The sequence below is a fragment of the Plasmodium knowlesi genome (genome assembly GCF_000006355.2).
Source record: "Plasmodium knowlesi strain H genome assembly, chromosome: 12".
NCBI lineage: Eukaryota > Apicomplexa > Aconoidasida > Haemosporida > Plasmodiidae > Plasmodium > Plasmodium knowlesi.
The window spans coordinates 252,357-269,353 of record NC_011913.2 but is presented as its reverse complement, the minus strand read 5'-3'; the positions used below and the strand labels follow the sequence as shown (position 1 = coordinate 269,353).

Sequence of the window (16,997 nt, the reverse complement as noted above, 5' to 3'; positions counted from 1 at the left end):
GCGGTGGACATAGTAGTCGCGGCGAAGGCACAGGTCCGAAAACAAATCGTTGCCGCAGTAGGGATCACTTCTATATGGACACTGGAATGGGTTACTCCTCTCCACACATGTACATACGCATACACATACGCATACACATATACATACGCATACGCATACACAGGTACATACACAGGTACATACACAGGCACATACACAGGCACATACACAGGCACATACACAGGCACATACACAGGCACATACACAGGCACATACACAGGCACATACACAGGCACATACACAGGCACATCACACCCCTCTCTCTCCTTTCCTCTACTCGTCCTTCTCAACAGTAGTCACCTCCGACACATAAATTCCGTCCAAAAATTTTCGAATATCTTTATTTCTACATAAAACGGATTGATGAATTAACGCTGCTGTGAGGGAAACGTTCTCAATATCAGCACCACTAACATAAATTTCATCCTTGACATTTGGCGATTTCTCAATGATTACACCAGGTAGAGCCTTCACAAATCGAACCCGTTTTTCTCCTAAATAATTCCTTATCTCGATAGACTTGTTGTTATCCACAATATTCGAGTTGATTGGAAAATGTGCATGTACGAGTCTCATTTTATACAGAAATTTCTTGGTTACTCCTGTGAACATATTTTTCAAATGGGTACATACGGTTCGAATGCATGCCAATCGGTCGGGAACTCCGAACCACATCACCACCTTGATATACTTTTTCAACTTATTCAGACGAATATCGATGGGTAGATGTCGGAAGGATTTTTTCAGCGTTCCGTGTTTTCCTGTTACAGTCACTTTCCTTGAGTTTATGGCCACTTGGACTGCGACAAAAGGAGGGGATAGGTATATGTACAGTTAGGGCAATGTGGCACACTTCTTTATCATATGCGAAATACTTATCCATATGTACATGTAAACATATGGGGGATATGAGCCCGCTGATAACCCTTGGGATATCAACTTCTCTAATTTTTCTCCCACGTGCATATGCCCCCCATACGCTTGGCGGGAGGGGTTGGGGGGGGCTTTCTCTCCTTCAACTATTTTTTGCCTGTTCTTAATTTCCCCTATAAAGTTCTCTTGAGAGTTTATACTATCCTCTCTCGTTGTGCGCCGCACTCAATGTGGATGGGTGTCCCACCTTTTGCGATGAAAAGCGCAGGTGCAGGGCCCATCCCTCTCAAAATCCCTCATTTTTGTTCGACTCGTTCTACTTACCTCCCTCGGGAATCATAACCTTCTGCGATGACACGATGGTTTTCATTTTGAAAAAATGTATCAAAAAAAAAAAAAAAAAAAAAAAAAGGGAAAAAAAAAAAGGGGTTCCACAAGAGTAGTACCAGAGTATCTGTAAAATTATTCGAACGTTGTTAGCAGAGTTTAAGCATATAACACGTCACAGGGGGAGTTTTCCTCTTCCTTTTTGTTTTTCTGTTCGCATACCATTTGGAAACGCAATTGGTAACAACTTTCTCTTCTTCTGTTAAATTTTTTCACTGCGAATTTTTTTTTTTTTTTTTTTTTTTTCGCAAAAATTGTCGCTTCTATTTTATTGGTAAATTTTCCAGCATTTATATTTTTACTAAAACAGTCGTCACATCGTGGGCTTTTCCCCTCTTTTCTTTTATGAATAAATACTTTTTTTCTTTTTTTTTTTTTTTTTTTTTTTTTTTACATTGCTGCACTAGGGCTGTGGCGCGAAAAACGAATAGTACGTTTGGGCGTCATATAGGTGTTTGGGTTTACAATAATGTATATATGTATATAGCTACATGAAGGAGGCACATAAACCTGTCACCCACATCCATATGTATATAAATTAAAGTTAGGAATTTGTTGGTATGCCAATTATTTGGTGGGACAATTTTTCCTTTCGCCTTTTTTGCGCATAATGCGCCAAGGGAAAAAACGGAACTTGCGTTGCGAAGGTGGGGTAATGCAACCGAGTGGGGGAGGAGTATGTGGGGACCCGTAAACATAACCCATGAAAAAGTTAAGGCACTGTAGCACTGGGAGTAGGGCTCATATTATACCTGGTGGGTATATATAATAAATACTACTACTAGCATATATAACAACACATATGGAATGTTTTATTGTTGCGGCAAGAGAAAAAAGGCGCAAATCGTCTCGCCTTTTTAACTTACGTTTCCATTACCTAAGCTCGACATGGAAAGGAGCAGGAAAAAGGGGGTACAAAGCCACGCATTTTTTTTTTTTCAGTGATCGGAACGGAGATCCGCTTCCCAATGTAGTGAATTTCCTCCTCATGGGGTTACAAACTTTTGTGCATTTTTGTAACCCTCATTTTTACGGGAAAAAAAAAAAAAAAAAATTACGCAAAATTTTTTCATTATATTATAATTTGTAAAGATTTCCATGAAAGAAAATTCTCTTCATTCTTTACAAACATTTTTGTTGTTATTTCCCGTTTGTGAAGCCAGGAAGGATTTTTTTTTTTTTTTTTTCTCTCTGTGGGAATGACCGCTTTCCTCCCCATGAGTCTGGTTTGGCGATGCCCGCGAAGGCTATTCCGATGTAGCAACACTGTAACAACGAAGTAACAACGAAGTAACGACGAAGTAACAACACTATAACAAAGAATATTGCCTTGCCACCCATGGGGATGGCGCAACAAGCGTAGGATAATTGTACGTGGGGGTTACCCATATGGAGAGTTGCAAACGTTTACAAAGTTTACGAACCGGTTGGCTAATTTTTATCCATTTGTGCCTTCTCGGAAATAAACTATTTTATATTATAATATTTTATTTATTTTTTTTTTCTGTTTCCACCCAGGAATAGGCATACATCAGGCGGGTGATGACAAAAAAAAAAAAAAAAGAAAAAAGGGGAAAAATGAACAGTCGTAAAAAAGGGATAACAAAAAAAGGTGGGCGAGGGTTCCATTAAAACTGGCGCAAAGGCACTGCTTACCCCGTTGCCGGGATTCTGATATTCACGAAAATTATTACTTTGACGCGCTCATTTGGAGTGCTGAGTGAAGAGAAAGATCAGAACGGTATATATGTACTTTCACTTTCTCTGTGACACACTACTACAAGTCTTCAACTAATTCTCCTTCATTCCATTTTGGGTGACGAGCTCCAAAGGGGTGGGGGGAGTTTTGTTCCCTCCAGGGGGGGCTTTTCCCTTCATCTTCTCAGTTTAGGTAAAAGTGCTCGGGGGGGGCACACACGTATACATACACGTATACACACATGTGTGCATATACATGTGTGCATACATGCGCATGTGCTTTATGCGTTTATCCATGCGGGCCGTTCTCTTGGTTGGTTCATCTCCTTCCTATGGGTCTTTCTCTCCTCCTAAGCACCTCCCTCTCTCCAATGAACGTACACACAGGTGTAGGGTCAATGAAAGGTTCCCTCTTGGGTACTCTAAAGCGACTTCTGGGTGCAGTCTGGAATAGTCAAATCTACATTGAATACTTTATCGAAAACGAACTGAGCTACTTGTTCTTTGTTCTTTTTAAAGAGTTCCTTATATTTTTTTATTTCTTCCTTGGTATTTTGTTCAATTAGGGTTACTGCTTCGTCTTCGGCGGTGGTTTTCTGTGGGGTCGAAAAAAGGGAGGGGAGAGGAATCGTTATGAGGGGGTGAACAAGGACGTGAGTCCTCCCATCCACATAATATAATGCACATATAATAAATAGGGGGAAAGTTATATCCGCTGAGGTATATGCACACGCTGTGTCGGTACAGTAATATTTCCACATGGTTATGCTCTGCCTACACATTACCTCCTTGTGCCCCTTATTTAGACGTTCCTTTTCCTTGGCTCGGAAAATTTTCAATTCTTCCGTGGCTGTCGTCTCGGCTTCTTTCAGCATCTTGGCGCGCACTGAGAGGGGTGGTGGTGGTGAAAAAAAAAAGAAAAAAAAAGGGAGAAGTGTAATGACCAGAAGCAGAACATAAATGACTAATAAATAAACACATGAACTCTTGTATTCCAGAAGCAAATTTCTCAATCGAACTTCTCAGAATCCAGTTGTTCTTTTGCCATCTCAAAATTCACAGTGCGTATTGGTCCATCCATATCGGTCTATTGTCTTACCATCTTTCGCTTTTTTAATCACGAGATCAGCCTCTTCTTCAGCTTTGAGTAACTGCTGAATGAGTTGATTGGATCCTTTGTTTTGTGCCATTTATAGAGGGGAGAAAAAATTCAGGGGGTGAGAGAGATAATTGGTGGGATGATTCTGGTGTATACACTTAAAGGAGGGGGGTTGTTTTGAATTAGGGGGAATACTTCAAAGAAAGGCATTTATGAGTTTTCCTATGTCTGTACAAAATGACACCTCGTTTTGAAAAATACCAAGAAGGTTCAACCTCTTCGCTGGTGCATTGTTTCTTTTCCGTCGTTCAGGGTGTCGGACAATTCCACGAGGGGGAAGGGGTCAAAAAAAAATGATTAAGGTGGTCATCAAAATGTTGCAAACGTGGTAGGAAAAGGTTGTGATATACTTGCTGAAAACTGTTAAAACGCGTTAAGCTTTAAGGCTTCTTAAATGTACATTTAAAAATTCGCAGGGAATTGGAACTTTGTTTTTTTTTCCCATTTTGTAACTGTCACACAATTGTATTTGCTTATCTTACCCTTGCAGTTTCACGTTATTTGTTTGAAAGAAGGGAGACGCACAATTTTGACGCTTACTTTGGATGCATAGTTTTTTTTTTTTTTTTTTTTTTTTTTTTTTTTTTTTACGGCCCTATGTAAAAATAGGCAAAAAAAAAAAAAAAAAAAAAAAAAAAAAGGCGATTTTCTTGCGACTACTGTGCCTGTGGCGCATTTCGCTACGTCCCAATAGAGGTAGTGCAAAAATGAATATATCCTACTGCTTATTTTATGTGGGCGCGCTTTTGCCTATGCACGTGTGCTGGTGACCTGCGCCATTGGGGGAGGCTTTTTTTTTTTTTTTTTTTTTTTTTTTCTCTCTCCTTGAGGCGCCGGCCCCGAGGAAAATATTCGAAACGATCCGTTTGGGGGGAGGGGCATAAAGGATGAGGAGTTGGAAAAGAGGAGAAAAATAAATAAAAAAAAAAAAAGAGTAAAATGAAACTTGTTAAGGGGAAAATACCAACTTGAGTGCCAAAATTGGGAGGAATTTCCCGGCTGAGTGGCTAAAGGAACACACGGGAGGAAAGTGCTCGTGGACGCACCCATGCTTGCTCATTAATTGATAGGGGTGCCGATGGTGTAGCGTTCAGATAAGTGCCAAGTGGAAATTTAATTTACTTGCCCCTTTTGATTTTCTCACCACGACAAGGTGGCATCATTCCGACAGTTATCATTTCCTTGCACATGTGTCCTACGCCGTCTGAGTAATATTTTACCCCTCCACTTTTCCATCTGTAAATGTATCTATTTCGAGTGGTCCCCGACTTGGGTTGTTTCCCTTTTAATAACTTCTCACTTTTTTCATAGGTGAAGGAAAATCACAATCAAGGCCCTTAAACACGTTTATGCAGTTGGGCCTCATTTTTTTTTCTTTTTTTAGACACCATAGAGGGGTGAGTAGCATCTCCATCGATTATCCTTTTCCTCAATAGAAGGAAAGCACACCATCATTTTTTTTTCTGTCGGCGTTTATGTGGTTACACCTGGGAAGTGATGCCTGAGGGGGGGAGGTTGGAGGTGGGGAAATGTAAGGTTCACCAGGTGTGTGCCTGAAGGAATTGTTCCCTTCTTTGGATTTTCCCGTGGAAGGTATCCTTCGTTGGAAGGGGGTTACCAAACTAGACACTTCTCTTCTTTTTTCCTTCCAAATGGAGAATGAAAGGGAGAAGGAAGTTGTGGGGGCGGACACGGTCGGAACGGGATCTGGGAAGTCTTGCAAAATTAGGAAGACCAATAAGAGCATCCAGAAAAAGGGGTGTCCAAAGAAAAATAAGAAGGAACATGCAAAGTACAATAATGGAGAGGTAATCAAGGTAGTGAAAAATTGCAAGCACAATGATAGCATTTTCGACTTTATCGATGGTAGTTATAGAAAGTACTTTTTGGTGAAGCGGGGGAATGGAGTGGATCCACACACACAAATGAGATATGATTCGGAAAGTGGAAAATCTGCAGACTCATCCTTTATCTCCTTCGAATCGATTAACGCATTCGAGCTGAAAAAGCACCAAGAAGGAGAAGCCGTTTTCTCAAGACTGTTCCATATGACCAAAGCGAATATGGAGCGTTTGTACAACGACAGCAACTTCCTAAATCGTGGTTGGTCGGATGAGAAGAAATGGAAGGAGCTACGGAGCGACAAGTGCAAACTGATACTGGGGTTTGTGCAGAAGGATGAAGTTAATGAAGAAGGGGTCAAATTGGATGAGGAAAATGTGAGTGAGTCAGGGCTCACGCGGAAGGAACATAATTTCTCCTTTCTTCAAAGGGTATGCAGCAAAGGGAAGAATGAAAGTACCAAGGATGTGGATGATTACCTGAAGAAACACCCTCTGGTCTGTTTTGTGCATTACAGACTGACGGGAGATTATCCACCCAATGCACACAGAACCATCTGCTATCTCTATGAAATTCAAATCGTGCCAGAGTTCACTAAACTAGGGATCGGAAAGCGCCTCATTAATATGTTGGAGGCTCTCTGCAGACGAATCAATGTTGATAAAATTGTGTGCACCGTGTTGAAGAACAACGTCAATGCGGTTTCGTTTTATAAGACTAAGTGTTCCTTCGAGATGGACGAGAGCTCGCCGGATAACTTCGCTTCCGAGGACTCGGAGGAGTGCGAGTATGAGATATTGAAGCGGGTCGTGTGCAATCAGCACGCATAAGGTGGAGGCGTCTACGTGGTTCCATGCACATTTGATACGAGTTAACGGCTATGCCCTCTTCAAAATGGTCATTTTTTTTTTGTTCATATTTTTGTTCATATTTTTGTTCATATTTTTGTTCATATTTTTGTTCATATTTTTGTTCATATTTTTGTTCATATTTTTTTTCTTTTTTGGCGTTATTTGGAATAGCTTTCAACCTGAACGGTTCATACAGCTAGCTATATATATATATATATATATATATATATATATAACTTTTTTTTTTTTTTTTTTTTTTTTTTTTTATGTTAAATTTGATGTGTTTTTTTCTCCTCTTAAACCGTTTTTAGTTTTTTTTTTTTTAAAAAAATTATGGATAAATTTCGCAAGGCGCATAAGAAAAGGGGTTATAGGTATTCCGCCAGACGACTCCCACCGAAGGGGGTGAGCGATACAGCCGGCGTTATATGATCAACCCACGTGTCGCGCCATTGCTCATGCATACGCAACATATGTATAAACAAGCCGATAGGTCCTTCTTCCGTTTGCGCACTGTGGGAATTTCCTTCATTATAGAATTCCGATCTTGTTAGCTACCTCCAATGCGTCGTGGTCCTTTGACAGGCGCACGTATGCCTTCTTGTCTCCATTGAGTCTGCAGGGGAGAGATGCGCCGCACAAATGAGCATGTGTATATGTGCACGTTTAGGTATATGCGCACATACGTAAATGAGTAAAGTAAACATGTAGAGAAGTGTACATTCAGACACGCCCTGGTCATACATTCCAGCGGGAGGCCACACAATCCAAATGTAAAAGGTTATATATATCTCTCCCCATTTTTTCGGCCCGCACTCCAATCGACCTACCTGTTCAAAACATTGACCTTCTCACAGCTAATACCGAAGAGGTTCTTCACGGATTTCATAATTCTCCTTTTATCTGCTCTCTTGTCGCAAATAAAAACGAGGGTGTTTATTTCTTCGATCTTCTTCATGGCCTTTTCAGATGTCAGGGGGTATTTCAGAATTCCATATTTGTCCAACGTTTTTTTGTAGCATGATTTTATGATTTTTGGGCACTTTGGATTTTTGGGCAATTTAAGGGTTTTGGGTCTGCATGGAAAAGTGGTGAAGAAATGTGGTGAAGAAATGTGGTGAAAAAATGTGGTGAAGAAATGTGGTGAAGAAATGTGGTGAAGAAATGTGGTGAAAAAATGTGGTGATGTCTCCATGGGTGCATTAAAAGGACGCAAGGCGGTAGCCACCCCCCTTTCTCGCCCGTGCTACACAGCGATGGACGCTCTGTGCTTACCTCTTAAATCGAATGGATGTGATGATTTTCTTCTTCTTCTTCTTGGATTCCTCCGTGGCAACCTTTTTCATCTGTTGATTCTTTCCGCCGACCTGTTTGCCCAGGCTCTTTTTAACCTGTCCCTTGTACAGTTGGTTCTTCTCTTTGGCGGCTCCTTTCTTCTTGGCTAATTTATCATTACCCGTAGCTGCTGCCTTGGGGTTACCCTTTACATCCTTCATGTTTTTTTTGTTTTTATTATCCTGTGTTTTTTTATCCATTGTGGTTTCTGCAAAAAAAAAAGGGGGGGAAGAAGAATCACAACATGTGGAGTACAGTGCCTTCGAGGGGAATTCCGCTGGATATGGTCCTGTCGGCATTATCTACACGTGTTTGTTGAACACACGGGGAGTTGGGTACAAGAGCACAGGTGGCTTCGGCATCACCACTCTAGCGTTGCAGCGTTGAAGAGGATGTTCTGTATTATCCCCAGGTGGGGGGATCCACTCTCTGCCGCCTCCACTCAGTCACTCGAATTTTTTTTTTTACTTTTATCCTTAGTCCCTTCTACCATTTTAGCGATGATGGATTAAATGAAAAAAAAAAAAAAAAAAAAAAAGAAAAAAAAGAAAAAATTCAAGTTGGATTTTTTCCTATAAATGAATGGAAGCCTCTCTTTAGGATGAACTTTCTTTTTTTTTTTTTTAACTTTTTTATAAAAAAAAAAAAATTATTTTGGAAAAAAAATATAGCTTTTGGGCGTATGCATAATAATTGTAAAGATATATATAACACCTGCAAGTGTATATACATGTATATATAAAGTTGCTCCTTTGAGAAAAAATATTTCCTCTTTACGCTCGGTCGTTGAACGCAATATTTCCGCGGCAACCGAGTGGGATGAACGGGAAAAAGCGGGGACTAAAAACCCGAGTGGGTTTTATAGTCCCCTACGTTATATTTAGTGATACGGGAAGGAAAAGAGGAAGTGCTATTTTTACTTTGTTTTTTTTGCCCGTTCAGAGTGGATCGCCTACCGAAAAAAGTATATATAAGTGCGTGCTTAAAGTATATATAAAGCAGATAATTTAATTGCACATGAAAGAACACTTTATATATATGGATAAGTAAATGTAATATGATTGCATAACCCACCCTTGGAACACTCTCCCCTTAGTGGTGCTAATTAACCAAAGGGCGGTGCGGAATAGATTTTTTACGTGCACAAGTTGGGTACGACGCCTCTATATAGGGTATGCTACTTTTTTTTTTTTTTCCTTTTTTTTCCCAAAACTGTGCCGAAGTGACAACCGTACTTTAAGAGGAACAAATGGAATTGACGTTAGTTGCCATGTCGGCTATACATGTAATAAAAGAAAAAAAAAAAAAAAAAAAAAAAAAAGTCAAGGTATGTAAAAATGCACGCCTCGCGCGGGTATTCTTGGGAATACCGTGGCGCGCTTCGGTTAATTCCCCCCCCTTCTTTCGTTAACCCGGAAATGTATACCATTTGATGATGACGCGATTAGTGGGTGGACTAAGTTATTCCTTCTTCGCTCTGTTCTTGCGCTTTTCACATTTTTTTGTCGTATTTTTTTAAAAAAAATTTGCGCCTTTTATGTTATGTATGGCTGTTTTCCTCGAATTGTATTTTTTTTTGTATTTTTTTTTGTATTTTTTTTTTTTTTTTTTTTTTTTTTTCGAGTTAGCCAAAAAGTGGCTTTTTTGGAGGCTTTTTGCCTCAATCGAGGAGGACGGACAAATGCAGGCACCGTGTAAAACGTGACCACATAAACCATGCGTATGCAGCTTCAGTAGGTGTGGTTTGTCCCATCCGGAAAGGAGAGTTATCGCCATGTGCCTATAGATATGTATAAACTACAGGAGTTATATGTCGTATGGCTATTTCATTTCCTCCTGACCGTCCCAAGGGTTACATTGAACGTAAGCTGTGTAATTTTTTTTTTTTTTTTTTTTTTTTTTTTTTTTTTCAATGTGAGGTACCAAATGAACGTAACACATTTGAATGATCGAATGGGGGAAGCGATAACATATGAACAAATAATAACACACGCACCTTATGGGTGGAAAATTTATAAATCCCTGATCATCTGTTAAGTGAACGAAGCTCTGATCATGACCGAATTTTCTGTACGAATGTGTTTGCAATTCTGAGGATTTCTCAAAGTCCCTTCCCTCTTCCTGTTTTTGCGTGTCGAAAAAGGGAAAAGCAAAACAGGGGAGAGACAGAACTATCCCTTTTCATAAAACACGGGAAAAAAAAAAAAAAAAAAAAAAAAAAATTTGGCAAAGAAAATTGTAAAGGAGATAAGCTGTAAAGGGTGAAGGGAAAAACAACACGTTCGATTTGCTTCTCCCGAAGTTTGTTTATTTTATTTTATTTTTTTATTTAATTTCTCTCCCCCTGGCAAGCTAACCATTATTTATATGTTCTCAGCATTTTACATGAGAGCGCTATATTTTACCCTACTGTGCCAAACACGAATGGAGGTGAGAAGGAACATGCCGGTGTAACCCTCCCTCCATTTTTGTTTTCCACCTTTTGCTGAACGCAAAAATTAATCCAGAGGAAAGAACTCCGCTTATTTTGCACAGGTGTCCATAGTGACACCCTCGACCCGTGCGCTAAACCCCCCCCCCAAAAAAAAAAAAAAGAAAAGAGCGATCGAAAAAGGGAACTGATCAATTGGCCGTTACACACAGTTGGTACTTTTGTGAACAACTTAACGGTCGAACAGCCAGTGTTCCAATTTTCCCCTTCACATTTTATCACCACATTGACCATCACTTTGAACCCCCAAGTTGCACAACCAACCATGCGCGAAACAAAGGTAATGCTGTAAAACGCAAGTGCCATATGTGATGTAACTCGCAGCGAGCGTATTATTATAAAAAAAAAAAAAAAACATGGGTGTAATCAGCTTTGGGAATCGCGTTTGCGGTTCCCTTTCTCGAATGATATTTTCAGTCATTTGCATTTTAATCCTATGTACGTTGAATACAAATTGCAAAAGCGAGACAGTAGAAGGCCAGAAGAAAGACCTACTGTATAAGTACAAGCTATATGGAGACATAGACGAGTATGCCTACTATTTCCTGGACATAGGAATTGGTACCCCGGAGCAGAAAATTTCCTTAATCCTAGACACGGGTTCATCCTCTTTGAGTTTTCCATGCGCTGGATGTAAGAAATGTGGGGTTCACATGGAAAATCCCTTTAACCTAAATAATTCTAAAACATCATCCATTCTCTATTGTGAAAATGAGAAGTGTCCTTATAACCTGAATTGTGTTAATGGGAAATGTGAGTACCTGCAGTCCTACTGTGAGGGTTCACAAATCAGTGGATTTTACTTCTCAGATGTAGTTACCATGACGTCGTACAGCAATGAAAAGATAATTTTTAGGAAGCTTATGGGGTGTCATATGCATGAGGAGAGTCTCTTTCTATATCAGCAGGCGACTGGGGTTTTAGGGATGAGTCTTTCCAAGCCGCAAGGCATACCCACGTTTATCAATTCTCTGTTTGAGAATGCCCCGCAACTGAAGGAGGTGTTCGCCATTTGTATCTCCGAAAAGGGTGGAGAACTCATCGCGGGGGGGTATGATCTGGCCTACATCGTGAGTAAAGAGAAGGAGAAGAATGAGGAACCGAAGCAAGCCTCGCAAGGTGAACCTAATAAACTGAACGGGGATTCTCCACAGGGGGAAGACACAAAATTGGCGGCATTGAGCGAAGCAGAACAAATTGTATGGGAAAATATAACAAGGAAGTACTACTACTACATAAGGCTGAGGGGCATGGACCTATTTGGAACAAACATGATGAGCTCAAGCAAGGGGCTAGAAATGCTTGTAGATTCAGGGAGTACATTCACACACATTCCAGAGGATCTATACAACAAATTGAATTTCTTCTTCGATATCCTGTGCATTCAAGATATGAATAATTCCTTTGATGTGAATAAGAGGTTGAAAATGAAAAACGAATCTTTTAGTAATCCTTTAGTTGAATTTGAGGATTTCAGGAAATCCCTGAAAAGTATCATCGAGAAGGAGAACATGTGTGTTAAAATAGTAGAAGGAGTGCAGTGTTGGAAGTACCTGGATGGGCTACCCGATCTGTTTGTAACTCTATCTAATAATTACAAAATGAAGTGGCAACCACATTCGTATCTCTACAAGAAGGAAAACTTTTGGTGTAAGGGCATAGAGAAACAGGTAAATAATAAGCCCATATTGGGATTAACCTTTTTTAAAAACAGACAAGTTATTTTTGACATTCAGAAGAATCGGATCGGGTTTGTCGATGCCAATTGTCCTTATCATTCGACCAATACGAGACCTAGGACTTATAATGAATACAAAAGGAAGGACAACATGTTTTTAAAAATTCCTTTTTTCTACCTGTACAGCCTCTTTGTCTTCTGCGCCCTTTGTATTTTACTATCCCTTGTGTTTTACATTAAGCGGCTTTACCATATGGAGTACAACCCGCTCGAGTCGTAGGGGAAGGCGCAGGCGTACGCGTAGCGGTGTGAAGTAACATCAAGGGGCGAGTGGATAACAGATTTTTGTCTTTCTCCCCCATAGCTTTCACTTGCTCCGCGACTTCGCACATTTGCCTGTCTCACCATGGCCGATCGCCAATTGCATCTGCCACTTTTGCTTTTTTTTTTTTTTTTTTTTTTTTTTTTTTTTTTTATGTTTCTAATTTTTTTAGTTCAACTCCCCGAATTAGTGCTCTGCTCATTTTCAAATCAACTGAGTAGTTCATTCCTTGATCTTATGTTTTGTCAAGCCATTTGAAAAGGCAAGCAGGGTAATCCTTCCAAGTTGTTGGTCGCTCAAATAGGCCTTTACAACGGTCGGCATTGATGTGTACCACTTCGCCCATTTGTTTATGTCAATATGCGTTTGTTCTTGATGTGCAGAACCTCACCACACCAAGTAGACGTTTCGATCGGTGCGCGTTCCATTATGTAATGGCAAAGTGCCCCCTTTTGAGATAAAGAACAACGCAGATGGGAGAACATACGAGGGATATCGCTATGGACGGGATGCAAACTAACAAATCGCGTAACAAAACGATAAAACTTTTACGCGGCATAGCGGGGCGAAAAAAAATGAAAAGCCTAAAAGGAGCAACAACCTTGACGTAATTTCACCCTCCCGATGTGCAGTCAAAAGGGGGAAAAATATATAAATAAAATAAAAGTAACCCACCCACCCGCTTAACGGTTTTATACTCTCCCACATTGCCACATCCGCGATGAGCTAGCTGAGAGAAGGAACCCAAGGAGTAATACACTGATGCCAGCTTCATCCTCTTGATGTTTTTTTTTTTTTTTTTTTTTTTTTTTTTTTTTCCGTTCTATAGGAAATAAGGCGCCGCAACCTCTCCGTTTGTGATTTTGTTCAACCCGTTGTCCGCGTGCACATTCCACGCGTAGTTTATTATAAATGAATTGGAGGGAAAAAACGAACGCAGCTGGGCTCGGTACGACATGAAAGGTGGTTCCCCTGTGTTCCGCTTGTGCGTTTTCTGGCTTGTGGTACTGAAGGCTCTGCTGTATTCCGTGGGATCGCACGCCAAGAGAAACACACTACCGAGCGATAGGCACAGGAACATCTTAGCAAATGAATCCTACATACCTGGGAATAGGGGAGGTACCCCCCTGAATGGGCATAGAGAAGGGCGCAGGAAGAACTCGGTGGGTAATGGCTACCCATATGGTTACCTCCTCAACAGGGCCTTTTCCAAACCGTATAGGAATGCAACCCCCCAGAGAAGACGAAGGGAGAAGGAAGAAGAAACGATGAAAAGGAACACATTGTATGCGGAGAATTACAAAATAAGTTTGACGGACAAGCCAATTATTGAAGATGTACCCCGAAATGTAAAGGGAAGAATCAATGAGTGGATACCGGAATTTGATGAAGATAACAAAATGGGTTTTTTCCCAATCCTGTTAGAGGAAATGTCCAATGAGCCATCGCCACTACAAGTAGGTTTCGAAGACTACATGCAATTCAATGGAGAAAATGTAGAAGATATTTTTAAAAATATGACTAGGGAAGTAAGCATAAATGGAAGTAAAAAAAAAATATTTGGCATGTGTTTTTTTAATCACAAAACAGGAGTCTTGGCTCCTTTAGCTGTTTATGCAGAAATTAAGGATATTACAAAAGTAGGGAATAATTTAGCTGTAAAGGGAATTGTAAGAGGTCGAATTATAATAGAGGATATTATTTCTCAGGAACCATGTATTTTAGGGAAGGTATCACCAATTGAAGATAAAAAAGGATTGTCAGATGCAGAGGAGAGTTTAAAAATGGTAGATGAAATTATTAGGATTCATTCACAGTGTACAAGTTTAGAATCTCAACTGATGGAACAACTTGATCAATCATTTGCATCTATGAATATTAAATTAAGAAATGATTTAAAAGAATCCATAGATGCAAAACTAGAGAAATTTCAAGTAGATCCTTCTGATCCTGAACAAAGACAAGCTTTCGTCCAGATTGCATCTTTTGCGGCTTTCGATTTTCACCTTATGATTGTCGATAGATATGATGCCTTAATGCTACAAAATTCAGAGGACAGACTCAGATTCGTTCGAGATAAAATTAGACAGAAGCAGAAACAGCTAGCTATTATTAAGAACACACCCAAGGAAAAGCTCCAGGAAATTCTGGAACAAGTGCAGAGTCTGAAGAACCAGGGTGTGCCAGGTACCAATTATAATTCACCCCCAGGAGAGGTAGGTCGTGGAGGTGGCTTATGAGGATACCCCCATCCCACAGAGAAGGGCTAGATCATCCTCGGTGAAATATATATAATCTGCCTGCTACCCAGTTGGGTTTATCCATGAGGGGTTCAGGACGTGTCTTGGCTAGAGCTAACCCCATCATAGCGATCTACATAGAGGAATATGTTTATATGCGCATGTATATATTTATTTATGCTTATTCGTATGCATATCCATCTGTTGGATAATGTGCGGCCTGCGCAATAACCATCTCTTTTAGTTAACTCCCCCCCCCCGTTCATGGTGTGCCTGACTGGACTATTTTTTTATTCCCATTTTTTGTTACCCCCATTTTGGCATTTTTTTTTTTTTTTTTTTTTTTTTTAAGTTTAACTTTGTTAACTTGTTATACGTTACGGAAGGTGCTGCATATATATGATCAAGTCATATTTTATGCACTGCAACCTTATGTGTGAACAGAGGAACAGTATCTCCACAAAGTGAAGTGGAGAGATGGCAACATCGAACATTAGAATAAATATATTTAAGGTGCTCCTACTTGTCACCTATTTTATAGATATACCGATAGGGTTAGGAACACTTCTTACATGTTTGGGGGGTAGCTAACGTGAAAACGGTTCGGCTGTACCGATGCACAGATAGGCAGTTGCATATGTGTGGTGGGATGGTGTTTAACATGGTTACCCAAAAAGGATGTAACGAATGACACTTGGATGAATCATTCATCCTTACGAAGGTGCTTTCTTTTTTTTTTTTTTTTCCGCCCCATAATGGGAAGGAAGAGGTACAATCGGATTAGCACAATTTGACTTCAACCCAATGCAAAGTAATCCCTCCTTCAGCATTTACTGATAAGACGAAGTGCCAAATGAAGAACTTTTCTTATGGATGATGACCCTGTCCACATTTGGATTTTCCTCATCGAGGGTCATAACCATCTCCCATAACAAGCAAAAAAAAATTTATTACATGTTTTGAAGCAGGCGTGCACACACATGGGGATAAATTGGTCTTTTTTTTTTTTTTTTTTTTTTTTTTTTTTTTTTTTTCCATGTGCCAAGTGCCACGATCCAATTTCTGTTTCCTCATAATTGTAGATACGTGGACTCACGAGGTCGCCGCTCGACGTGGGAGGTAGAAATAAAACGGTGGCGATTCACGGTCCACTTGTGTACATCACTGGCGAAATGTACGCAGCGCAGGAACGCAATGAAGTGGCATAATTCATGTTGCTTTATTTCGCACACATTGCGCACCTGTACTGCATACCCCACAAGTTGTCAGAAAGGAAAACCACTTTCAGAACGCAGAAAAGCATTTGTACAAATGCAATGGAAATTCTCTAACACATTTTCTAACTATCGCTTCTAGGGTGTGTACCGGTAAAAGAACGTATGTATGTAAGCACGGGTTGGTTGTGTATGCATACACGAACGTGTGCAAGAGCGCACTTACAAGGAAGACACTTTTTGTTTCACTTGAGGGGGGAAAACCAAGTGGCGACTCCCTCCCAAGAGTAGCTGCGGCGTAGGATAACCCTTCAATGTGTACGTCGCTGCACAATCGCCTGCACATGTACATATTTTTCCCATCAAAAAAAAAAAAAAAAAAAAAAAAAAATCACCCCCTTAAAAAAAAAAAAAATTATGAACAGGAAAAAAAAAAAAAAAAAAAAAAAAAAATATCCACAAAGGTAAACTAGCGCTACATTGTGTGTACATGCAAATTTATGGCAAAAAAAAAAAAAAAAAAAAAAAAAAAAAAAATGCGCATATGCACAAACGTACAGATAATACTAACCCACGTTTTGCGTACTCTTCTTCATTTTCTTCTATTTCGTCTTTTTTTTTTTTTTTTTTTTTTTTTTTAGCTTTGACATTCGAATGAAGCATTTGCTTGTTTCCACTTCTGTCCCCGCGTTTGTAAAACCATTTCGCATGTTTCATTGTTTAACCCAATGTTTGAATGAATAAAATTGACAAACCGAGTTAACAGCACGCTTAACACACGAACGTGCGCAACTCAGTGTGAGATTTTTTTTGAATAAAAAAAAAAAAAAAAAAAAAAAATTGAATCAGTGAGCAACTGTGCTGACGT

The 16,997-nt window shown here is 39.9% G+C and overlaps 6 protein-coding genes across 6 annotated transcripts; 3 read left to right on the top strand and 3 right to left on the bottom strand.

Moving 5' to 3' along the window:
* Positions 1-312: 312 nt before the first annotated feature.
* PKNH_1205700 (ribosomal L6-like protein) lies at positions 313-1,282 on the bottom strand (the record flags this gene model as incomplete). Its single annotated transcript, XM_002260074.1, has 2 exons — positions 313-839; positions 1,237-1,282. 2 exons carry the CDS (start codon positions 1,280-1,282, stop codon positions 313-315), a joined length of 573 nt encoding a protein of 190 aa, XP_002260110.1.
* Positions 1,283-3,419: 2,137 nt separating this feature from the next.
* Positions 3,420-4,187, bottom strand: PKNH_1205600 (V-type proton ATPase subunit G, putative; the record flags this gene model as incomplete). The annotated part of the gene is made up of 3 exons (XM_002260073.1): positions 3,420-3,593; positions 3,783-3,883; positions 4,097-4,187. The coding sequence occupies 3 exons, from the start codon at positions 4,185-4,187 to the stop codon at positions 3,420-3,422; spliced, it is 366 nt and encodes a 121-aa protein (XP_002260109.1).
* Positions 4,188-5,808: 1,621 nt separating this feature from the next.
* Positions 5,809-6,828, top strand: PKNH_1205500 (N-acetyltransferase, GNAT family, putative; the record flags this gene model as incomplete). Its single annotated transcript, XM_002260072.1, has 1 exon — positions 5,809-6,828. The coding sequence occupies one exon, from the start codon at positions 5,809-5,811 to the stop codon at positions 6,826-6,828; it is 1,020 nt and encodes a 339-aa protein (XP_002260108.1).
* A 552-nt stretch (positions 6,829-7,380) lies between these two features.
* On the bottom strand, positions 7,381-8,677 carry PKNH_1205400 (60S ribosomal protein L23, putative; the record flags this gene model as incomplete). The annotated part of the gene is made up of 4 exons (XM_002260071.2): positions 7,381-7,465; positions 7,680-7,925; positions 8,125-8,392; positions 8,653-8,677. The coding sequence occupies 4 exons, from the start codon at positions 8,675-8,677 to the stop codon at positions 7,381-7,383; spliced, it is 624 nt and encodes a 207-aa protein (XP_002260107.2).
* A 2,354-nt stretch (positions 8,678-11,031) lies between these two features.
* Positions 11,032-12,633, top strand: PKNH_1205300 (plasmepsin V, putative; the record flags this gene model as incomplete). Its single annotated transcript, XM_002260070.1, has 1 exon — positions 11,032-12,633. The coding sequence occupies one exon, from the start codon at positions 11,032-11,034 to the stop codon at positions 12,631-12,633; it is 1,602 nt and encodes a 533-aa protein (XP_002260106.1).
* A 998-nt stretch (positions 12,634-13,631) lies between these two features.
* On the top strand, positions 13,632-14,915 carry PKNH_1205200 (conserved protein, unknown function; the record flags this gene model as incomplete). Its single annotated transcript, XM_002260069.1, has 1 exon — positions 13,632-14,915. The coding sequence occupies one exon, from the start codon at positions 13,632-13,634 to the stop codon at positions 14,913-14,915; it is 1,284 nt and encodes a 427-aa protein (XP_002260105.1).
* Positions 14,916-16,997: the final 2,082 nt, after the last annotated feature.